A 25,664-nucleotide genomic window follows, 5' to 3' on the forward strand; every position below is an offset into this window, starting at 1 on the left:
GCTGCAACACAAACACCTCAACCAACATGTCACTTGCCCATCAAACACACACACACAGTTACGCAAACGCACAGTCGCCCACCGCAATCCTCCTCCCGGCTCCATCCCTGCGTCCACTATCAAAGGATCTGAGCAGCGTCAAAATTATCTATCTGTCTCCGAGCACATAGCACAGTTATCATTCAACCAACACACACACACACTCTCCCTCTCTTCACACACACTAGCTCACACTCAGCGACTAGGCCTGCGTGCACTCACGCATATACGTGCATGACGCGGGGTGAGGATCAAAGGTTAATCGTGTCTTTTCATCAGTTGCACCACCCTGTCCTCTATCTGTCCTCCCTCCTGTCTAATGGGTGTGTGTGTGTGTGTGTGTGTGTGTGTGTGTGTGTGTGTGTGTGTGTGTGTGTGTGTGTGTGTGTGTGTGTGTGTGTGTGTGTGTGTGTGTGTGTGTGTGTGTGTGTGTGTGTGTGTGTGTGTGTGTGTGTGTGTGTGTCTACATATTACATTTGTCTACGGCTGTGTGAGCATTTCTGTCCTCAAGTCAGAGTTGATGCTTTGGAAAAAACTTTTTTTTTGCCTACTCACAGTAAATATACAGTCCCGTCCTCCGCCTCACATTGTTTTCTTCTATCTTTCTTCATCTCCTGGATGTTTTTTTCTCCTACGAAAATATCATTCTGTGTGTTTACATTAGTTGATTTAATGGGAACCGAGAGTTTCAGTTGTAGTTGTAAAATTGGCCATTAATTTGATGTATGCTCCAATAAAGTCTGTGTAACAGAGCCTTCCTATAATTTGATAAGTATGTGAGATGTTAGCCGTGTGTTTGAAAGACTTCAAGTGAACTGAAAACCCTGGTCTTGACTTAGTATTTTTTTTTCTGTTGGAGTTGAGAAGGAAAGAGAGAGAGGAAGAAAATAGAAAAAGAGAGAATGGGACATTTCAGAGTCCAACCCCCCTTCGTGAACCCCAACCCTGACTGGAGCAGGAAGTGCTTATTCATTTAGAAGGTGTACTTTTACAGAAAACGCTCGGCTGCACCCAGAAAATGGAGAGTTTGGAAACGGGTCAGGGGCACAAGATGGCTGTGGAAATGGCTTGTGTAGTATATTTTAGCTTTTCGGGAAGTCGGCGTAAAAGTTTTTGTTTTCTCCAGTTGAGAACGATGTGACCGTGCGGCCTCCTCCCGTTCTGAAATAGATGTGTGAATATCTTCGACATCTTGCTTTGCGTGTTTATGTTTGGCGCTTCTCCCGAGATAATATTAAACATTTTTAAACATCATAAAAATCTCATTTCATGAGTTGAAATTGAGAAATATTCCTGGTGTTGAGTTTTCAGATCAGCACTTGAGGCAGTGTGCTTGTAAAACAAATAGAAAAATTAATTATGCATTATTTGGAAAGGCGCTGAGGATATGAAGCCAAGAAGCTCGACAGTTCCCTTCTAGCAATGTGTGAATTTATAAAGAGTGATTTACAATTAATACTATCCACTTTTTTCTTCGTTCTTTCTTTCTTTCTTTCTTTCTGTGCTCAGATTGTCGGCATTAGACTGTAGGCTGTGTGTTGGTTCCTCAGTGTGTCCGTCTGACTTTCATTGGGTAATCCAGCCGCCTTGGCAGAGGAAATGATGCCCTGCCATGAATTGCACCACCCTTTGCTCCATAGTTCACCAGTGATCACCCTGGCGGTGAGGCTGACCCGGAGCCGTGCCGTTCCTCAGAGCTCTTCCAGCTCGGTGGCGTGGAGCTCAGAGCGGCCCGGCTACACTCAGGGCAGCCAGGGCGGCCATGCACATTATCACATTATCATGCTTCCCAGTGGGTGGGACTGAGCATTTACCATCGGGCTAAGCGCTCTCAGCCGCTGAGCTGACACATGATCGTGGCGTTTCATGAATCGGGCAGCGTGTATCTCTGGGTGTGTTGGATGTACTGTATGTTACGGCCTGTCTGGTTGGTTGCCCTCACAGTTCTCTTCAGTTCATCGGAATATTTCTAGTGTTTGACAGGTTTTATGTGTCCACCACCAAACGTGCTAAAATACAGACCTTGTACCTTTTCTGAATTCATGAGTTCAATGTTTAGGGCTTGTTTCTTCTTATTTCTTTTAAAAATGACACCACACAGACACTAGTAGGCCACAATTAAGTTTGCTAAGTTCCCCGTCCTCCCCCTGGAGGATGCTACCGATCCTTCTCTCCTGTGGATGACTGCTCATTTTCTCTACCAAAATAGATGTGAAACTTAATAACACAGAGATCTTACAGCAATGTTTTAATGATGTCTCTTGATAGAAGAAGTTATGTAGGAGGATTGTTGTGCAAAAAACGAAGGACACTAACTGACACTTTCTGCAGGCTTTCTGCTCTGTTCAAAGGAAGCAAAAGAACGTTATGTCTTGTTTGTTCGTGTATTTGGTACAAAAAGTGCAAAGATTAACATCTACTGTCCAACATGGACCAATATATTCTTGGAGTCTGGGCTTATTGCCTAGAAACTGGCGTTTTTAACTAAAACACATTGTGTTCTTTAAGCCTGACTAACATGTTTAATGTATTTCTATTCCACATAAAACAGATAATTGAAATATATCATACAATTTATACGTCCACGTCTGCTACCTTGCAGTCCCATGGCTAATGCAGCCAAGTTATTTAGAAACCATGTTATTCTCTTGGCCACCAGGACGTGGGTTTTGTGACGACTCATTTTACGGCACAGTGTTCTCCTTGTATCTATCCATCCCCAGTGATGGAAATGGAAGACGGTGGAATAGCCGAAATTGCCAAAAACAACTAAACCTCGCAAGAGACAAAGAATCCAACTGATGGAGGATCAAAAGTAGACGAAGAAGGCGAGTGATCGAAATAAAAGAGAGATGAAACAAAGAGTGAACCTTGCACTGAGCACTCTTTCCGTGGAGAGACCTCCGGGACTCGAGAGGCTTCAGAAATGACACGCAGTTTGTCTTCTGTCTACTCGATCAGGAAGTAACACAACCATTAATACTACCACAAGTTTAACAAGAGGTGGGTTGTCCAAATTGGTATTTTTATGGTTGTTTTCTGCTTTCTGAGGAAATGTACCTGCGTCCTTACCGGCGTCTTTACAACAGTGACCAAACAACAATACCACCTGGAACCACTAGGGGCACGAAAGTTCTCTGTTGCCTCTTGAAATATCGATATCCGCATATTGAATCTTTGTAACGGCGTCGCATTAGGCATCGACATACAGTATTATTTCTTTCTAAGAATCCGTTTTCCTTGTCTTGATTGCAAAGGCCTGTGTCTGCTGTCACGCCTCGGTGTCTCTTCTCAAGTGTCAACCTGTGTCCAGCATGATAGTCCATTAGTGCCTCACACGCTATTGCAGATCACGTCAAGCCTCCGTTTTCAACCATCACCGCCTATTTACATGTCACCGTTTCTCCATGTGTCAAAGCGCCTCCCTGCTGCGGTTTGATGAACCCTGCACTTTGTCCATCTTACATGTCACACCCAAGTATTTGACCAGTGTAAATTGAAAGAAAGGTGCAGAATAATAAAAGAGAAGATCCAGGAGGATGAGGCGGTGGCTGTATACGTTTTGGGGCAGTGTCGCTGCACGCTGCACTTACACTGAAATGTTTTCTGGCGGCTGAAGAACAGAACGAAGTCAAACATTGGCTGTGATAAATTGATATGACTGGTCTTAAACCAGAAATCCTCTCCTGTTTAAATCAAATACATTTTGCCTCAGCATGTTTTCTCTATTCCAACTTGTGTTGTCAGGCAAATTCTAACCACATTAAAATTGAAATACATAGAGTGTCTGTACTTTGGTCTGCAGAAAGTTGAATTTCTGTTTTTGTGGTTCCTGTAATATGTCATTAGTTTCAAAAGACAGCGAAAAAAAAAGCATGGCCAGAAAGTGAGGAGTAGTTTTCGAGGTTAAAAATGGACAGGAAAACACACACTGACATCAGAGGAGGAGGGAAAGTGACTGTGTTTTTAGCAGGTTTAGAGTTAGTGCCTCACATCTGGACCACAACCCCTCTGTATTATATGAGATGGAGAAGCTGGATGCAGTAAAAAAAAAAAAAATTGCGATGCTGATCTCCCTCAGGAGAACGAGGGAAAACCGCTTCGCCGTGGCAGCGGCGGTGTGTTTTGGAGTGGGGGCTGATATGTGTGCGTGTTTGTGTCTGTGGAAGTGTGCGCGGCAGGATTCTAGTGAGCAGTGTAACAGTGCGCCCCAGTGGCCATGTTGAAAACGGCACCAACGTATCTACTGCATCAGCGATCAAAACGCTCCTGCGTACATCACTTCACCAGCATCCCACAGAGCGATGCTGGGTAACTCAACTTTTTTTTGTTTTTTGTTTTTGAGGCCTGTGACAAAGGCCAGATGTTCGGGCCGAGTGAAATATGTGAGAGCTGACACGATATTTGTTTACGAGTTGTTTTTGAGCCTTGGATGTCTTGGTTCAATATGTAGTAATACAACACAAATGCCATTACAGCCAGAAAACAGTAAATGTGTCCATTCTATAGTATAGACCTAATAATATAGACATAGACGTAGACTAGACTGGAGGGAAGCTGCCGCAGCCACATGCTCGCCATGTTGTCCCAGCAGCCCCGACATTAGGCGACATTCCTCGGGCTGCCTTTGAAGTATTGTGGAATTCCTATCTGATTATAAAACATGTGTATTTTACATTACTTCAGATTTATAGCCAATGTATAGTACAGAGGAGATACAGTGCGTCATCCTCAAATTAACATTATCCTTACATTTGAGTATCTGTCCCACATTTGTGTGTGTGTGTGTGTGTGTGTGTGTGTGTGTGTGTGTGTGTGTGTGTGTGTGTGTGTGTGTGTGTGTGTGTGTGTGTGTGTGTGTGTGTGTGTGTGTGTGTGTGTGTGTGTGTGTGTGTGTGTGTGTGTGTGTGTGTGTGTGTGTGTGTTCTACGGCGCACATGTGTTTATGCGTTCTTGTGCTCCGTTGCAGCTTGTAACTCTAACCCAGCATGTTGTTGCTGGGTAAGAAACACCACAGATGTGCAGATGTTTCTCCTTGAAAAACAAACAGACAAGAGGCCGTTTTCCTCCAGGACACAGGAACTGTCAAAATAAGAGCTGCCCCCCTGAACGTCTCCAACAGTGCTCTTATTCATCTGTAGCTCACCACCTCCTCTGTCTCAATAATGCTATGCAGGATCATTTTTTTTGACCTGCATTTTGGATAAATTAGGTGTCTTTTTATTTATTTATTCATTTGTACGCTTGCACGTGCGTCTGGACCCTCCATTACTCTTGCAGAGCGCAGGGGAGGGGCTTTTGAGGGTGATGATTCCTCAGACTGTGAGAGATTTAGAATCCTGAAATGTGGGGGTTGTTTGCGAAAACATGGTGGGAGGGCAGGACACACCTGCCACCCTCTCCTCCTCCCGCCCTCTTCTATCCTGCTCCCCACTGTGTATGGCAGAGCTACACGGGCCTTGCAGGGCCCCAGGTGAAGACCCTAGGGGCGATGGTGATATAGAAAGAAAGAAGAGGAACACATAAAGAAAGTAGTGCAATCCCATTAGCTTTTTTTTTTTTCCATTAGATACAGACCGAACATTTGTCTTTGGGCTTCGTAACGCTGACAACATGGGTTGTTTTTACCTGACACGTGCATCAGTCTTGCACACAAGATGAACATAAGACGAGAAACGAAAGCATACACTCATTTGTGCCGCTGCTGATATGAATGTGACAATTTTGTTCAGAGGGGAAACAAGACAGACGAGGATCAAAGTGTCAGCGAGACAAAGATTCATCCTGGTCCCTCCCTGTGGATACGTGGAGCCAATGTTTCATTGACTCCGAACAACCAGCGATCTGTGCGCAGCTGCATGTGGCTCTTTGTCAACATTTTGCTGAAGGCAATCCAACCACGGTTACTCATGAAAACTCGGGAGGTGGTCCATTGAACCCTTATTAGCCGGCACATTTTTTTTCTCCCCGCAACTCAGTATCTTGTGCGTGTGCTTCAATGTTGGAGAGCAGCGGTGCTGTGAGCTTGTTTCCTCTGGGCCACATGTGCCTCCCTGGCGCTGAGCAGGCTCACAGCAGAGAGGAGCAGTGATGAGAAGCCCAGGTGCACATTTGAGCCTCGGGGAGGAAGTCCTTGTTTACTCACGTTTGACCTTGTTTGTGACCTTCCTCTTTCCGGGCTTTATGGCCCCGTGCTATTCAGGCCACGCTGGTTCAGCAAGCTGTTGGGATTGCTCCACCGGTGACCACCATGTTGACTTTGATATAACAGTGATACAGATTGAAACCCTGATAAAACAGTAACTGTAATGAGTGATTACGTGTTCGGACCCTTAGAAAAGTCCCAGCCTAGTTTTAAAAACACAGCGCTCTGACATCAGTGCAGGTGTTTCAGGATTATTTTTTTGGGGGTGATTACATAATGTGTGTTGACCGGGCTTTTTTTTCTCTTAAACTCAACTCTGATCTCCTCATGAAATGGCAGCATTGAAATGTTAGTGATTCTCGCCCTGGCCGCCAGCATTGCTGCGCAGGCAGTGCATTGTTTACTTCCCTTTTTTTCCCAAGATGTCTACGCAAGGGACAGGCCTATAGAGACAATCTATCACATCATATGATCTGTGACATCATGGATAAGTCCCAATGAGGCCAGAAAATGTATATCCGAGGCTTTTTGTTGAAGTTTAAAAGGTGACAATTGGACATTCAGGGTTAATGTTTGAGTAATTTAGACGTGTGGTATTTTAAATAAAGTTAAACTATGTTCAATCAATATCTTTAATAGCAGAATAGCAATACAACATCTGCTAGTTGTTTAGCAATAGATTTACATTGATTTAAACTCCGAGGAACTTATTTGAAAAGGGAATTATTACATGAGCACTGCACTACATTATTCTGGCAAACCCTTTTGTCCAAAGCAACTTCCCCCACGTTCTTAGCCTGTGTTAGAGTTGTCCTACTCAGGCAGATGAAACACGTTGCTATGTGCAGGTCCGCCTTTGACCAGCAGAGGGCTCTCTATGAGTGGAAAACAAGTTAACTAGTCTCAGAGGAATACCCTCCACTCTAATAAAGGTTTACCTGTTACTCATATACTGTAATAAAGTTTTATACTGTTTAGACTGTTGCAGGAACTGCATTCCTGCAGTGAAAGTAGACGTTATTCATTCAGCTGTAGTCCAACTCATAACAAGCTGCCATTATTCCATCCTCAGTGTGCTGTGTGTAGTTCACTGTACTGCACTGTCGCTGTCGTCCTGCAGAGGGCAGAATAACCTCACTTTTAGCTCTCATGGAGTTTACCTATAAAAGCACTGACTGGCCCCACCGCCTTGCTCAGTAAAGTCGAGAGAGATGGTGACCTCGGCAGGATTATCTGATAGCATGCCTGCACACAGTGACTTGTTTAAATGAGATGTCTAATCTCACATCACAGTCCCAACAGTCGAGGTCTTTGTCAGCAGTTCGAGGAGCTCAGGTGTTGCCAGCTCCTGCTGGGAGATTAGAAAAAAGGAAAACACTGTGAGCACTTTTTTTTTTCTGTGGAATGGCCCGATGTCTGCAGGCCGCTGACGCCCGGCCTCAGGAATGGTCTCGAATTGAGGAGTGATGAAAACTGTTCCCGACCAGCTCGGACACACACACACACACACACACACACACACACACACATACACACACACACACACACACACACACACACACACACACACACATTCACATTTGTGAACACCACCTAATCATCTGTGTGCGCACAAACACAGCATTTTTCACCAAATTAAAAATCACTCTCTGTCCTGGCCTGTAAAACACACACGCACACGCGCGCGCACATGCGCTCATTCATCACTGTGCTAATGACATTCCTTCACACACAGGCAGGTATGATTGTGTAGCAGCCCTGCAGGTTGAGCTGGGTTCAGTGCCCGATCTTCTGGAGAGGGATGTTTTTCTTTCTTTGAGGTCATTTGCATATTTTCTTCTTTCTCTTTTTTTTAAACATTTGGAAATATGAGTCCTATTATTTGATAAGGTGATCAGTACATTAAAATGCCAATCTGAAGAAAGCGTCCCGGTCTCTGACATGCTCACAGCACTGTGGCTTTGTGGCTGCAACGTTACAGGTCAAGGAACTGACTTATCTGTTGATTCTGAGTTTTCACTTTTTGTAGGGAAGGCATCACTTAATTCTTTCATACTTAAGTATTTTTGTATAAACAGGTGTTAGATTTTCTTTTTTTCTTTCTTTTGTCCTTCTTCGTTATATAACTAGGTCATGACCAGCCAAATGCATGATACGTTTGGCCTTGAAAATATAATTAAATCTCCTTCACTGTTAATTAAAGATCTCTTATTTCACGTAGCGGGACAAGCCACTGCTGATAATTCAAAACGCATGCCAGATGCTCATACACACATGCGTGCTCAGGTACCACACCACACACACACTTTAATGCACGCAGACGCACACAAAGAGAGAGGCCCTGAGATTTTATGAGCTGTAGTGTGCTCATACAGTGCGAGCGGCCCTTTCAGCTTGTGTGAATGCAATGGGTTGCCATGTCAACTACGTCCTCACCCACAGATACATAAATCCTGCAGACTGCCCAGATAAGCACCTTGTGACACACTATATGAACTCAAGACAACCTAAGTACACAAGAGCACATACACTCCTCAAAGATTTGCTTTGCAGGTTTAACTTTAGCTTAACCGCAAAGCATTTGTTATTTACAATTATCAGATTTGTATCATCAATTGCTGTCGGTACAGTTAGTCAGTCTGCCCAAGTCTGCAAGTTTGTTTTGCTTGTTAATGAAAATGTATCATTGACAAAAAGTAAATACAAACTTTAAAAGTTCAAATTTCTAAAATTCAGTGTTGTGGTTTGCAAAATGGTTCAACATATTTGTAGTAAATAGGTGAAAATGTGAAAAAAAAATGTTATCGTCCTTTAAAGTAGAGAGTTAGTGTTGACCAAAAACAGAGCTAATAGGACATTTAAATGGGATTTGTATATACGGCAGGTGACACGACTCCAACAGATTGCTGACGTTGGCCCACACAGTATCTCCTAAATGTACGGCTAGGGAAGTGTTGGCCATATCAACTTTATGAAGTAATCATTTTTCACATTTGTGTTTGCAGCTTGTTTCCACCACCTCCCAGTGGGCAAGGATGTGACTTGCATATTGAGCATTATCAACTGTGTGATATGCAATTTCCCTGTTGCCTCCTATATAGCACCCCTGAACCTGGATGACTGAGAATCTTTACAGACATTTTATACCGTCATTTCTTTTACCATGAGATATCTTACATTGCACTTTAGTTGCTAAGTCTGGACTGCATTACCTGATAACAATGTAGCTTTGGCAAAAATGAATGCATACTTGTGTTCACTGTGCTGATTACACAACTCATGCAAGTTTGACGAGTTTGGAATAAGAGTTTCATATTGTGCAGAAATTACTGGATGAGATTTAAATCAATCCTAGTGGATCCCCGGAATTGTACTTCCAGTTTAAAAAAAAGAAAATGATACAGATCAGTGTACAAACAAGTTACTTGTAGAAGGGAACAGGGAGTATACCACTGGTGTGAAACAATGGTGTTAAAATCGTACTTTTCCAACACAGTCATTTTGCCTTCCATATACTGTACAGTGTTGAATTAATGATATTAACTTAAACAGCACTGTACTACAAAAAGGTTCCACCCCTGTTAGCAGCATCACACTAAGGAACTATGGAGAGAGCCCTACAGTTACTTACAATCTGTAGCTCAGCTAAGCATCTCCACGGTGACAACATTCAGACATCACATTTCTTCGATATGACCATGCACTGGGTATCAGTGCAACATTTGTTTGCATGATTTGCCTATGTGCATCCAGTAAATCTGACGGTGAATAGTCTGCTGTGGACATGTGGAAAAGCCACTGTGTGTTCCACCGGGAAGCTGTTATGTAACTACTCTGGAAAATTATGAGACAGGAGAACTACTGTAACATATTGTATATCCAGTTAGCCAGACATCCTCTGTTAATGTGACAGGGAAAATGGGTTTGTTTAACATCCCCCATAGTACTCCGCTTGCACACACACACACACACACACACACACACACACACTCCCCCCACCACATATGAAGGAGGGGACTCATGTTGCATTGCGTGCGGAGTTGTAATTTTGCCCAGGTCTGCAGTCGGTGGCATTCTCTGCTCTTTGCCAGACTTCACTGGTCTGACTTGAAACCATGCTTAAAGCACTGTAACCACCTTGATTATGACACGCTGCCATTAACTCACGCACGCACACACACACACAGCACTGTAATCGCAATGGATCAAAGTGAACTTAAGTACGTCTGATAGTCCAGCTAATAGAAGACGACGGCGATGTGAAACACAAATCATGAGGAACAGTATCAAAGAGTGAGCCCCAAGATTATGGCACGAGTTGATTATTTTCAGTGATCAAATTTTTTTCCCCCGCTGTTAATGCTGGTCATGAATCAGTCATCGTCTGGGAAAATCGAGTGAAATTTGAAATTAAAGAAGAGGGAAAATCCTCCTTAGTGAGTGCTCACTGTACAGTGAGTACATTCATGGGCGCGTCCAGATCCACTTTTGTTAATTTAATAGCATCAAAAAAAATGTTGTCGTCATCAGTCTGTTTTGGACGTGCCTATTACACATTAGTTTCTTTTTCATGTGTGCCTTGTGCATCCGCAGAGGTGCCAGGAGTTCCTCGAGCGGTGTCTGTTTTTCGCTGCGCATTAGTGCGCGTGTGCGTGCGTCTAATCTGCTTAAAAAGACCTTAAGTCAGAGGGGGGGAAATTAGTGGCTCCCGCTCTCTAATTGAGCAGATCAGTACCCTGTGATTTTAGGCCTCTGCCCCCACATTCATCACACACACACATGTACGTTCAAACACATTCTCTCCTCTATTTCTGGCAATGCATATGTTTACCTTCATTCTTGTCATTTACTATATCACTTTATCCACGAAGGCAGGAACTCCCTTGGGCGTCGACAATGTGCCCCCCCCCCCCCCCCCCCCCCCCGCGCTGGGTAGAGTCCTACATGCCCGCCGTTTGATCTCCTCGCGTCTGTAAGCAGACAGCACAACATGAGGGGCTTGTTGCCAAGCCACCGAGCAGCCCACACACGCCCCGTCCGCCGAACGCCACCGCCCGGCGGACATCAAAGCACGCAGGAGACGGTGTTGCTCCCCACAGCCATGCTGCCTGCGGCCGACGCTAACCGTGACAAGTTTGCTCTACATGTATCAGTGACAGAGCTGAGGCCGCACCCTCCTCGGCGCGTGATTGATCAGCGGAGCACGGGTGCTTCGGATGCTGGCATACTGTGGCTTGTGTGTGTGGTTGTGTAAAGCTCAGCATGAGGGGCATTGTTCTGCACTTCCTCAAGAGTCTGTGAATTGGAGCAGACCAGATTACCGGGTCTTGTGTTTTTTCTCAGCCTCTCTCTCTCTCTCTCTGAAGAGGATTAAACTCACCGCCGGAATTCAGACGACTTCTACTGTGCTGACACAGCAAGCCGACCGCTGACCGCCGCCTGTCGCCTGTCGAGGAGTTGCGGCCCACCATTGCACTTAGTTTTTCCAGCGTCTATAGCACCTCGTTGGCCCTTATTATATTCTCAATACATCAAGCAGACATGCCAAAATTCTGTCACATTTTCCGTAATGGTTTTCCCATCGTTTGAGGTTGGACTGATGATCAAATACGTCATCACATTGTGCAGCCTCCTGCGAAGGGAAGTGGAGAATCAGCACTGTCGACGGCTCATGTTGATGTGCCCAACTCCAAATACTTAACAGCGGGGGGTAGAGATTAATGTGAATTAATCAATTTGTTTACATTTTTAATAAAATAAATGATAGAAGTTCTATATATGTGGTTGTATTTCTACTGGCTAATGATTTCCTTAGCCAGTTTTGAAAATGTTTTCAATGAGATGGTCCTGCCTGTCCTGAAGTATCTTTCTCTGCAATACCAGTCACCTTGATGTTATGAAGGAATGTACCACACGTGTATGCACAGTCCACAGTTCTCCTGAACTGCAGAGCAGCAGATCAAAATCGTTCATGCTTTTGTTACAGGGCTGTCTAACCCTTCTGTGTGTGTGTGTCATTTTTCTATTTTTTTTCATTTCTCCGTGCACTTTGGACTTGCTCTTCTGGCAAAGTAAAAGAGCTCAAGCTAAATGATTTGGAACTTCTTTGAAACCTATTTGTGTGTCTTTCTATTTCCTCATCTTATTGTGTCTCATGACAATACAATGCAAAAAGTGACTTCTCCCTGACCTCGAGATCATATGGTTGCCATGGTGACGGCTAGCATCTTGTGAGGGAGAAGGGACGTGAGGCATTTAGCTCTGGACAACACCCACTCTTGTCTCTAGTCTTTCATCCTGAAGTTCAGTAGCGAAGAGATTTCCGTCCCCAGCATTCCACACAGACTTAAATCATCTGATATAAAGAATCTCTCTGCTGCGTGCCTCCCTCCCTCTCTCTGTGTGTCTGACTGTCCCGCCCTCTCCCTCCGAAAATCACGTACTCCCATTCTTTTTCGCAGAACAGAAAAGAATTTTTGATCAGGTTTCAAAAATAATCCAGGATATTTATAAGTAGTCGTGTTGTCTACATTCCACGGATAAGTACAGTACAGAGCCATTAGTTTTGATTGGGGGGTCAGGCATGGATGGAGAGTTGTTGCAGTGTTTTGAGGGTTGTTGAGGAAACGGGCTGTGGTTTTGGTTTTTTCTCAGATGTAATGTTCTCCCCGTGTTGTTTATCAGAGGCAGTGTTTCCTGTATCGCCGTTAATGAACACAAATGACTTCCTACTTCCAGATTTTTTAAAACTTCATTACTAAACAAATTGTGTGTTCAACTCTTGTGCAATATTAGATGCTAGAAAGTTTTTTTGGTTTGTCATACAGAGGCAGCACCAGTATGACCCCAGCGTTACCACAGACACAGCTGGCGTCCTCCTGTATTCTCTTTGTCTAAATGCCCAAATATATCACCAAGTCGGCGTCGACAAAGCTTGATATATGTCCCCAAAAACGATTAAAAACATCTATCCATCCATCTTATCACTTGAGGGTCGCAGTGGGGTGGGGGCCAATCGTAGTGGGCGAGAGGCGGGGTCTACCCCGGACAGCTCGCCATCGCAGGGCCTTATTATAAACACCAGGGTAATGTACATGTTTCTCCAGTATCATGAACATTGGCATTATATATATTTTTTATTAACATACACATCGTCCTGCTGTCATATTGACTATAGCACTCCAAATTTATGTTGATTCAACAGTTGTCAATAGTCCCCTCCAAATGCACCTTTACTGATTATTTGATTGATATTTGCTCAAAAGAAAGAAATTATAAGCCTATTGAAAAATTATTCACATTCTTCCGAAAACATTGCTAATTTTGCATTTCAAGTGAATTCTTCTTCTTCTTTTCTTTGACAGTGTCTACATGAATCTCAGTGTGTCCCCTAACACAATTCTTACTTATGTCAGGTTCAGTGAGCTTGTTATGATTTTACATGAAGCCAAGTTTGTGCATAGTTTTTGCACCATAATTAGCAGTGCAGTACAATACTGCTACATTTCCTCACTAAACAACTGTAATTCGTTGGTTATATGGATCATGATCTATATATGTTGCAATCTAAAAACAAACTGAAATCCGAAGCGGGGCGGAGATTCTCTTCAACAATGTGATTTGTTTTTCATACGCTGTGTGATGTGTAAACACTCCGCATTTCCATAGCTAAGATGACATATTTGCATGGCACATGTCAGACAATGTGTGATGTTATGTGGTGTAAATGTGGTGGCGTGGCAGCGTTGCGTGAGATGAATTCGTACGCAGGTGTTCATCCTCACAGCCAAGCTGGATGTTTCCGGATCAGCACCTGGCTCTGCCCGTGCTCAGGGTGTGCACGTGCCTCGATCAGCATCTTCAGTAAACCACAGATTGCCTCCAGGGCGGGCGGGCGGGCGGGCGTGGGCAGGGGCCCACATCCAACAGCCTGCCACAGCAAAACAACTAGACTTGTTTTTTTTCTCTGTTTGCTTTGGCAAAATGTCAACCAGTTCCTCTCACGGCAGATACTACGCAAGCATTCGAACGGATCTCCTCATGCCCAGCCCTTATAATTTACCCCCCACCCCACCCCACCCCGTAATGTCGGCCTCCTGCCACAGCCACAGTGAGAATGCGCACCTCCTCAGCTGTTGCTTTTGACAGATGCTTTCTGTCACGTCGTTTGACTCAATTTACTCCTTGCATGTGTTGTTTTTAACATATTTTTGAGCCATATAGAGCTCTTAGACAATGCCAATGCCCGGGGACAAACACTCACCATCTGATGGAGTCAAAGTGGTCGGATGCCTTTCTCCTCTGCAGGTGTCTGCACAGATAAGACCCACATCTCACACCTAACCGAGTCTTCACGCTCAACTCCGACAAATAGCCCTGCTGTTGTTTCCTAAGGGTTCACCTCACAGCCAGTGCAGCGCAGGAGAGCAAACCACTTGGCCAGACACTTCGCATTCCTCAAGACAGTGACTCAGAGCGGAGGTCTGTCGTGCTAATTTTGATATCATCTAGAAGGGAATTAAAAGGAGCTGAATGAGAACAAACAACAAGTTTATCAGTGTAATGTTATCGCAATGTGCTGCCATTGATGCGTCGCTCAACATACATACATATAACGTGCCAAATAAAATGAGGCAGTAGTATTTATGCAGGTCAGTTTTCAGCCTTGAGAGAGTCGTATCACTTCACGACGGCCCTGAGAGGGAAGAGTTAGGAGCGACATAGCTGCTCTGTCGGCCCATCAGTTTACAGTATGTCACTGGGTTGTATCATTGTGTATGGAGGGAGACTTTTACCACATGTCCTGAGAATGTCAGATCTTATCTTTAAAAAAAAAGCGTACAGTACATATAACCGCCTGTCTGTGCTTTCGTTCCAAATCCGCGTATTTGTATAATCCGTGAGCTCATACATTGTTATCTAATGTTGAAGTGAGAGCAGTAATTGAGTTTCCGGGGTTGGGTGGTTACCCTGCGGTGGCAGACGTCAAGCATAACTGTTTGAGCGAAGCCTTATTAAGTTTAATCAAAGTGCCTGGTAATTCTACCTAGTGTACCTTTTACTGAGAAAGTGGCATTCAGTGCTATTCCAAACTCTATAATGTAGAGTACAGTACTCAGACATCTTAAATGTCTAAATTTGAAAATTATAAAAGGACAAAATCATCTTAATATTGAGTCTGCATTTATTTTCCAGCATACTTTGCCACAACATTGTGTCCAAACAGCTGATACAGTTAACTAACTTTATATGATCCTTCTCCTCTTATGCCACCAGCATGTTCACATGTATTCTTAGTTTTGATTTTAAGTAAAATACAACAGAATTTTAATCATATATTTGACAACCTATAGACCCCTATGTTGAAGCAAGTTATTTTGGATTCTATTCTGACAATATAATTTCGCGTCAACGATGTATATTTCAGTCTTTTTTTGATCAACTTTGCATTGTTTCAAATCATTCTGTGACTTGGAGAAAGTATTTTCTTGCTTTTTTTCCCTTCCGAATTCATGATTTTAGAACTATCTTCACCTTCCTGTAAAGCTCACAGCTTCAGGTAAACAGAAACCTGCAGCCAGACTGTTAAGCAGAACACACAGGAGCGATGACGTAGTCCCCATTTTAGCCTCTTTTCTAAAAATGGGGTTTATGTGGCATCCAGATTTTTTTTTAAATTGTTTTCAAAGTATTACTCATTATTTTGAAAGCACTCCGTGTTTCCGCCTCCAGCACGGTGGCATATGAGCATTATCATTGTGAGTATGCATCCTGACATAGAATAATGACTGTGAGCCATTAGCGTGACTATTGTTTTAATTTGGTTGGAATCCACTTTATGTTGATGACGTGCATGACTGTTTGTGTGTTTTAACAGCCACATCCCAAGGAACCGCAGATGAAATGTAGTGGTATTGTATAATAGTTGTATCAGAGAGTGTGGCGACATAGTCCTGAGGAAGGAGAAGACAGGAAGTTGTTCCTGCAGCTTAATCTTCTTGTATTCCAGCACCCAGTTCACAGTTCACGACCGAGGGGAAGTCGGAGCTTACAGATCCAGTCAATGCAAGTCTGTCATAGGTCGAGAGTATCGGACTGTTCCTTTAAAATACACATTATGCAACATCGCTGAGTAAAAGACAAGAAAAAAAGCTGCATATGCGGCATTAAAGACGGAGTCATCAGTGTTCTCGCTGTTCGTCGGGCCCTGCTGTGCTGATACAGTTCTCTGGTTTATATCCTCTATAACACAGCTGACCCTCTTGTTAACAGAAGGCAGCCACATTCCTGAGCAGGCAGTACGGGGGGAAAGTGCAGGTGCCGGACGACCTTCTTTTTGCCAGCGTTTGGCTGCCACCCTCCTACCCTCCGTCACGCACTTTCACATTCTTATGCCCTTAGGCCCTTTTATCTCATGCTCTGTCATTTCAGGTTTATCTCACAACAAGTCTTCCCTAATCACTTCTTTAGAGCGGAGGGAACATTAGCTTTTCATTAGACAGCGGGGAATAAAGGTGCCCTTGTCCTCTCGCTCCGGTGTGCTGCAACCTCCATAATTGGTTTCAGCGCACACCCAGCTGAGAAAATTACCCACAAAATGCAACATGCTACATCTCATGACTGACTTTTTTGCAAATGCAAACGTTTCCTGGCACGATCAGCCCTCCTCTCAGGCCAGCTTTGATTGTATACAGTGCTTCTACAGCGATTTCATTTTCACAAATGCTTAATGAGCACTCTGTTGCCAGGCTGCGCAAACCCCAAGGAGCTGACCACAGAGCGGGCCCACTCTGCGATGGAGGACATGTTCGAGACCCTCCGAGGTTTGAGCCACACCAGAGATCACCTCAAGCAGCTGCGCTCCGTCTACACTGCCAGCGATGGAGTTCACCAGGTCTCACACGCACACATACACACGGGCAATGTTGAAATATTCATATTTTTCCAGTTCACTTTTACCAAACAAATCCAAAGTGTCTGTCCTTTGATCCCTTTAGTCGTTGCGATTCCCACTCACGTCAGCTGTGATTCACCATCCCAGCTTAAACAACACATCGGTATTCCCCAGCCAAAGTGAAGCAGGCAGAATACTTAGTTAAATTTTCACATTACTCACAGTCACAACTTTTTTCCCCCCTCGTCTTCATTGACATATTCTTTTCCCGCAGCGGTAGCACAGGCGCAGATGTAGCGGGCGACCTCCGGCCTTTGTGGTGTTTGTGAGCCTCCAGTTTGCGTCACACAGGCACAGAGAAGCAGTTCACTGTGAGAGCCTCTTCATAAACCGTCTGTCTTATGTAACTCAGAAAGGCCACTCTTTGTGCATCCGAAAGCTTTGCCCTCATGAAAAGACGCTTACCTTTTCTTCAAGACAGTCGGCGTCACCGCCGCTGTCCTTCACTCTGAATGGGTCGCTTTTATCAGAGAATTATAGGCCTGGAGCATGAAGGTTAGTCGAGGAAAGTGTAAAGAATTTGGTATTTTCTCTAGACACTGTAATGTTTTTCTTTGCCGAATACTGGGACATAAATACAAGGATTTTATTTTTTTTTTAACAGACAGCAGAGGGAAGGAACTGCTCCTGGAAGTAGAGATGAGTTTGAAGAAAAGCTTTAAATTAGCCAGGATGCATTTGCCCCTTCTCCTTTTTGTCTTTTTTTTTTTTTTACAATTTTTACATAAATAATTCATCCTGTCATAAAGCAATGAGGAACTCCAGTGTTCACCAGGATGCAGTCTGGAGCTAATTCGATCTCATGTGCGACCGGGGCGGAGGAGTAAGAGTCGGTTGTCCACCAACCCGAATGTCGGCGGTTCGGTCCCAGCTTCCCCCAGTCCGCATGCCGATGTGCCCTTGGGCAAGACACTAAACCCTGAGTTGCCTCGTCAATAAGATTCGAAAAGCGCTAAATGAATATAAAAGATAATTTACCATAGAAGTGTTATTTTTTCTCTTTTTGTCACCAAAAGGTTTTTATCCCGGTAATGATTCCTCATCAACCTCCACCCTGCCTCAGTGCAGCCGAATGATTGCTGAAAAACATTTTGTCATCTTTGTCAAGATTGCGTTTCTGCTCAGACAGAACGCTCTCTCCCTGTTCCTGCTGAATTCTGAAGAGGGTTTCGTATAAAAGGAGAACAGCGTGATATCCGCCAGCCACTGGCTTCTCTTGAGAAAAACTCAGAAATCCATCAGCCCTCGCTCAGCAAGCATCCCCCTCCGCCGGTGGAGCCGATACTTGCCGGTCAAGATGTCTTCCTTAAAACTGGGGCTTTTTCTCTGAACTCTCTCTTCCTCTGGGTTCAGGCGTAAGTGAGAGGTTTGGATACGGTTCAGAGGCTCTTACTTTTTCTTGTTTTTGTTGTTTGTAAGCTGCTATGTTGTTGGAAATCCGGAAATAACTCTCAGCACTGTGGTGGGTCAATGTGGTCGTTTGTTTTCATCGCAGCATGTCTGCACCGAGTAATAACGCCTTTGGTGTTCGTTAATGTGGAGGGTTATATGGACAATAGCAAATTGATTTGTTACATAATGAATACGTTAATGTATACAACATACGAATGAGAACATGAAAGGGGCTCCGATGGCTCCAATCACGCTCTTGTTTATTCCAGCCATAATTAATCAGACAGACAGACAGCCACACTCATTCCCCTCTACTGTCACATGTACACTCATCATAGATCGGCATCAGAGCCGGTAGCAGCTGCAGTCTGCTCACCTCTCCGGCAGGGTGGACACGATCTGGCAAAATACTCGATGATGGCAGTTTTATTGCAGCAAGCTCTTCGCATTGTTAAAGATAAAATTTGGTTTTATGATTCATTTGCACCTACTATGCGATGCACATGCACTGTATAAGTTTGGAGCCTCTTCCCACGGCGGCAAGTTTACTTAGTGTTCATTAGTCAACTGCAATTGAAGACATGATCAAATGCTGGTCTGACTTTATGAATAGTTTAATCCGGTTACGAAACAGTCTGCCAATCATCTAGCTAGGAAGCACCATGGATGTGGTAGGTTGCAATTAGCGTGACAATATTCATTCCACGTTTGGGGGGATAGTGGTATTGTCCTATGACTAATTGTGGTATTGTTTTTATCATGTGGGTGTTTGTGGTGGCGATTTAATGGAATTGCTTTTTTGGGAAGCAGATGAAAATGGAGTGTACGTGACTGTGGGTGGGATTCGTTGTCTATACTCTATGTTGTTGATGTTGCTTGCATGATCATGAGCCAGATGTGAATCATTGTGTTTACTCCCACCTCAGTTTGTGCAAGTTGACCCGTGCAGCTTGGGACATGTTGGCGGAGCAAAATATTAGTATATATAATAAGTGATTATACAATTGTGGACGGCAGGTTTTCCCTCTTATTTGACTGCTCCTCGTGGACTAGAGGGAGTGGGAGGCTGTGTGTGTCTAATGTTAGGAATGAAACACGGCGGGTGTGACTCAGGGGTATAGTGTCGGTCGTCCACCAACCTGATCTTATCTTCCCCCAGTCCGCATGCCATTGTGTCCTTCGGCAAGACACCTAAGTTGCCTCTGACGGCTCTTCCAACAGTGTGTGAATGTGACAGAAAACGCGCGGTATGAATGGGTGAATGTGACTTGTGCTGCAAAGCACTTTGAGTGGTCAATAAGACTAGAAAAAGCTCTATATAAATATAGTCCATTTAGTCCATACATACTGATGCTGCATATTGAGCTAAGAGGGTGTGTAATGCTCCATGATGCAATAGTATTTGGGCAACAGTCTGAGTGTGCGTGCGTGTTTAATGCTTGATTGAGTCAACAGTTTAGATGTAGTCTTGCAAGTGTTCTAATGTTCCTTTGACAACATCCGAAAGGAAAAGTTTTGTGTCTTAGTTTCTTACTAAATTTTGTCATATCGCTGCAATAAGCTACATACCAACTGCTTAACTACAGCCTCTTGTAGAATGAGGAAAGTTATCCAGTGCTCCAGTGCTGCAAGATGTCGAGCCTCTCTATTTTAAGACTTGTGCTATTCAGCGTGCTCAAATAAAGCTCTGCCAAGTCTTATCTGGGACAGTCAAATTCCCTCCCTTAAAATAAAAGAAAAAAAGTCTGTCTTGAATTCTTCATCCTGGAGCTTTGAGGGCTATAAATGGTACTTTATGTCCCGGGTAGCTTGGCAGAAAAAGGCTGACTCCCTGTTACCTTTATAGATGTTTTTCTTCTTCTTCCATAAATCAACTTTTAAGACTATTAAAAGCCACTCATAAGGCTTTGGTTGAGATTCATCAGCGTTTTATTGATACCTCCTGCTTTTCTCCGTCAGACTGAGCAGATAAAAGTAAGTAATTGCTGTAAACGTGACAGCCAGGCAGCTCATAACTCTGGAGGAGTAAGCCGGGTGCCGACGATTGTGTTCAAGGAGCAGGAAATGCTCATTTGATGGTGTCCGAATTATCAAAAGTACTTAAGAAAAGTACGACCGTTTGTTCATCAGCACACACACACAATATGTTCCATCATAAACAAGATGAAATATGACTTCACCATTCAAACGTGTTTTTGTTCAAATGTGAAATCTGTTTTACCATCTCCTATAGCTAGAAAAAACAAGTTGATGCATTTAAAAGTTATTATAGCATGATGGTAGTTTAGATGATGTTGAATGTATCATTGGGAGAAGCATTTGTTCAGAAGTATTGACTGGGTGTTAATTCTGGATTTGATTAATCCTCATTAATAACTGATGTTTACTGACCAAATACTAATTTTAGCCACGTTCAGCTCGCAGCAATGTTTTTCTGTCCTGATTGCAGCAGTGCTCAAAGTCCTTTGGCTGAAGTGACTAATAAACCAGCGGCCTGCTGGTCCAGCAGAGCTGTTTATAACTCCACATGTCTCTGCAGAGGCTAAAAGGAAGACACTCATTCGGAAAACACTCAGATCCCAACAGCTCTTCATTATTCATAATCAAATGTTTTCACTCCAGGATTGCAACCCCTAATGCATCTAAAAATAAAAGTGTATTCAGGGCGGAAATATGTTGAGTGTTCACCGTTCATTATGTTCAAGTGTGCTACGTGGCGTGTTGTGTGTTCGCAGGCGACCTACCGTCCTTTCCTCAGACAGATTCTGGAGGAAGTCTTCCACCCTGACAGACTCGAATGCCCCGACATCGAGCACACGTCGGGGGGCCTCACAGACCTGCTCAAGACCGGCTTCAGCATGTTCATGAAGGTCAGACGTCACTCAGATACACTCACGCAAACTTGTGTCACTATTCCTGTGGGGGGAATAATGAAACCCTCACAACTGAACGCCTGACAAAAACCTGATTCTAACCCTAAAAACAAGTCGCAATCCTCAAAGATCAAGCCTCTGCAAGTGGGGACCTCATTTGTTTGTCCCCACAGTGACAGGTCCTCTTGGGATAGTGTGTTCAGGTCCCCACAGCGATATTTACACAAGCCCGAATACATTTGTACAGTATGTACTGAGGTAGCCTCGTTTTAATGCAGCCTTTGCCGCCTACTTACTTGGGACAATGAAGTACCGTCTTCCCGATCCGGGGGATCTTGACCTGATTTGACAATTTGCCGAGCCCCCTCATGTCTGCGCATATTCAGTGTTTCTCTAGCAGGCCATTGACACCGTCACCAGGTGCTGCCGTTATTCAAACGTAGTTGGATGTCGAAGAATTAAAAGCAAGGAAAGATTGAACCAGGTCACGGCCTTGAAGAATCCCATTTATTTTTAGTCCAAAACATAATCCTCAGATAGCTCGAGCTCAGTGTGTGGTCGTGGAAGAAAAGTTGAACGGGAACAAGGAACACTGGAGGAGAAACTAGTGACCAGACAGTAGTATACACCTTATTTCCTTAAGAATCCATTTTTACTCATATCTTATTCTCCCACTTATTTATTCTTGTAAATTGGTGAATGTATTAGGGGGAAATACTTTTACGTTTGTACTTATATCTTGACCAAACGGATTTCTGCCACAGACGTGTAGTTCTGGCCTTGCGGGTAATGTATATCCACCACAAAGCAGCTCGCTGTCCACAGCATGATTTCTCCACATATGGGCTTGTTTAAACAGCTGATTACCCAAGGGGGGAGGAATTAGACCGGTTGTGTAACCGTGGCCTGGTTTTACACAAATTAAGAAACTTGGCCGAGGAACCACCAACTCAGACAAAGCTATAAACCTAAACTCGGAGTGTTCCATAGTAGCACAGTGCACACCCTTTATGCAGTAAAACACCCCAATAAAACCTCTATTTTTAACCACAGGACCTATGCATACTGCACAGTTTGTATCACTATACACACACCGGACCCCAGCCCGAGTTATGACCCACTGAAAGCTTGTGCACTGTGGCCCAAACTATGATATCTAACCGTCTGTTACCATATTTTGTGTGTGTCTGGTTTGCTATATTTAGTCTTTGTTTAGAGAGAGTCCCACTTGTACAGGACATCTGGCTCCTGCTCCTTCAAAAAGTCAACTCAGCCGCAGTATGCCCTTCTGACTGACACCAGCAAAAAGTCCCAGGATATCTCACCCTTATGAAGCACAATTTGCTTTTTGCTTGTTAGCACTCTTAGTGCTTTCTCATGAAGGAATGTTTTTTTTACATGGGCCTTAGGAATCTGTCTTGACCGCGTGGGATATTGCCTTGTAATTTATTTTAAAGCTGTTTTAAGACATAAACTCTGGAAAATGTAATTTTACATAACTTTCCTGCCCTCCTGTATTCTCACGTGGGCTCCCTCTGGCATTTTCTGGAAATTCTACTGGGGGACAGTCAGTAACATTTACAGACATCTCACAAACAGCCCCCTCCGGAAAATTTCAGGAAATTCTGTGGATGGACAACAATGTGACATCAAGAAATATACAGAATATTATGATTATGACTGTTGTATTGCCCCTTTCTCCATCAAATTTGCTTGTTGTGCTGTCAGAATAGCTTCAGTGGCCTGAATCAAGCTGAATTACTAGCAATAAATGCTTTTTTACATTAAATTCATTACATTACTTGTGTTTTTTTGCTTCAATGCTTCTTATTTCCATGAGCTTTAAGAGGTTGTACTGAAGCTCCTTTTCTTGTAGTTTTTATTTAATAAAATAAAAAGGGCAGATCATTCATTTGCACTATGTCCTAGGTTGAGAAACACTGAAACACCACTACAATTTAGTGAGTGGGAGGCACATTTCAGCTCACGCCTCCTCAGCACACATTTCCATAAGCCCCTCCCTCCGTGTGCAGCCCATGGCAGTACACATGGTGCAGACACCCGCAGCTCCAGTGTGTGTGTGTGTGTGTGTGTGTGTGTGTGTGTGTGTGTGTGTGTGTGTGTGTGTGTGTGTGTGTGTGTGTGTGTGTGTGTGTGTGTGTGTGTGTGTGTGTGTGTGTGTGTGTGTGTGTGTGTGTGTGTGTGTGTGTTGACCCAGCCAACAGGCAGGTGGAAGATCTATTAACACGTGATGACTTGTGATGTCTACTGCCTGGAAATCTGTCTTTCTCTCTTGATATACAGCAATGTAACATAAGCAAATACACGAGAAAGCATGTGTTTACACATATTTTTTTTTTCTTTTTTAACCAAGAAACACATGTTGAATTCTCCATGACACACTTCCCACCCCTGCCTGCTGTCGCTTCACGTGTACAGCCACTGTCAGCTCGGGCCTGCCCCCCTGCAGCTCTGATTGCTTGCTTAGCATTCAAAGGTTGCAGGTTATGACTGCGGCTCGGCAAATAATGGCACAAGGCCATTCTTCTCCTACGGACAGTCACACGGCGGAATTGAACCCTTCTGTTACAAATTCATCTTCAAGTGACCGTTATGAATTTTTTCATTATTATTAGTCTGTGTGAACTGCCTGACCTGTTTGTTTGCATTTGCATGCGTTGCATAAGGGCGTGTGTCTGCCTGCCATGTCCACGTGTCAGTCATCATGACACCAACGGCTCGCTGAGTCACCGCGACCTCTGTCCTCGCAGAGTCTTCAGTGACTCAGGAGCAAGACACAGAGGCGACCACGGATAATAATATGGAGAGGAAACGAATGAGTGTGGACTGGACAAAGTAGGATGTTTGTCACTGACTGGTCTATTATGGCGACAGTATCAACACTGAACAGGGCATTTAAAAAAAGAAAAACACTGACGAATCACAACATCACAATGTCCCTTCTCATCTCCAGGTGAGCCGGCCGCATCCCAGCGACAACCCTGTGCTCCTCCTGTTTCTGGTTGGAGGCGTCACACCCTCAGAGCTCCGTCTCATCAAGGAGATGGTCACCACACACAAACCGGGCACGCAGGTGAGTCGGCCGAACTCGGCGGTCTTTATCCGACCAGGTGACTATTGGCTCGGGCTCACTGCATGATTTTCGCAAAGTCATAAGATTTCTGTACTGTTCATGCTACACGACTTGCTGTCTTGTGATCGCAAGGCATTCAGTCACTGTGCTGTTCACACTACGTGACTCACCGGCGATGAGGGGGGCACACGCTACACAATCCTTCACCGGGAGAAATCCTCGACCACGTTTTGTCACAAAAACCCGTGACAAGTGACACGGGAGTTCCTCCCCCGGGTTTCGCAGGTTTTCCACTCAGTCTGTGTTGTCTTGCGCTGCAGCCAGTCACAGCACAGTTCACACTACAGGATTTGGGCCGAGGCATCGGCGAGTCACTTTGATCGCGTCGTTGGTAGTTCACGCATATCGACCGAGTGCCGATTTGCAGCCCCAACTTAACGCAGATTTTTGTTGGAAAGCTCCAGAATTTGTCGGTGAGAAGAAAATCCGGCTTAAAATTGCCTATTGTGAACTCAGCATAAGGCCCAAACCACAATGTTTACCTCAACTGTGAATAATAATAATTATTATTATTATTCAGGTCGCGTCATTCGCGCCCCCCTAATCTCATTGCACAAATAATTCACTTTGCGTTTGGTGTCAACGCGACGTCACAAACGCAAATTGGTAAAAGCTTCACCCTGTAAAGAAATTGTTGAAATACACATTCAGCAAGAACAATTAGAATAGAATCCAAAGAGTTGAGCTGAATTTTTAGCCATGAAAAAAATTTAATAGAGATAAAGCATAGGTGAGACTCACATGAGCCTATGAGGACACGTTTACAAACTGTCCGCCATCAGACAGATGTCTGACTGAGCCTCGCTCCGACTGGACGGACATGCACGCTGACCTACATACACTGATCACATATCATTCAGATCGGGTGGAGATGTGTAATCTGCTCATTACACGTATTAATTACTAACATGAGATGTAGTGTGTGCCTGCCCGTGTGTTTTTGAAGGGTCTAAGTGCTGATTACCCATGCAGTCCACAGTGGCATGTAACACATGCAGATGAGTGCGTTTTCTCTGGGTGAGAGGAGAGGGCGAGCCGGGACGACGAGGGGGGATCAGGCTTCGGCGATGTGGCTTTGTCTTAATAAAAGGCTTCGAGAAAGAGGCC

At 44.1% G+C, this 25,664-nt stretch overlaps 1 protein-coding gene across 1 annotated transcript in view; it reads left to right on the forward strand.

Annotated features, from left to right (window-relative positions):
• Positions 1-25,664, forward strand: part of scfd2 (sec1 family domain containing 2) — a 78,785-nt gene that overhangs the window by 50,680 nt on the left and 2,441 nt on the right. The window contains exons 6-8 of the mRNA XM_035646504.2: positions 16,933-17,078; positions 21,266-21,400; positions 24,378-24,497. Of these exons, the coding sequence (XP_035502397.1) occupies positions 16,933-17,078; positions 21,266-21,400; positions 24,378-24,497 (401 nt within the window). The remainder of the gene's footprint in view (positions 1-16,932; positions 17,079-21,265; positions 21,401-24,377; positions 24,498-25,664) is intronic.

Source organism: Scophthalmus maximus, chromosome 13 (genome assembly GCF_022379125.1).
Source record: "Scophthalmus maximus strain ysfricsl-2021 chromosome 13, ASM2237912v1, whole genome shotgun sequence".
NCBI lineage: Eukaryota > Metazoa > Chordata > Actinopteri > Pleuronectiformes > Scophthalmidae > Scophthalmus > Scophthalmus maximus.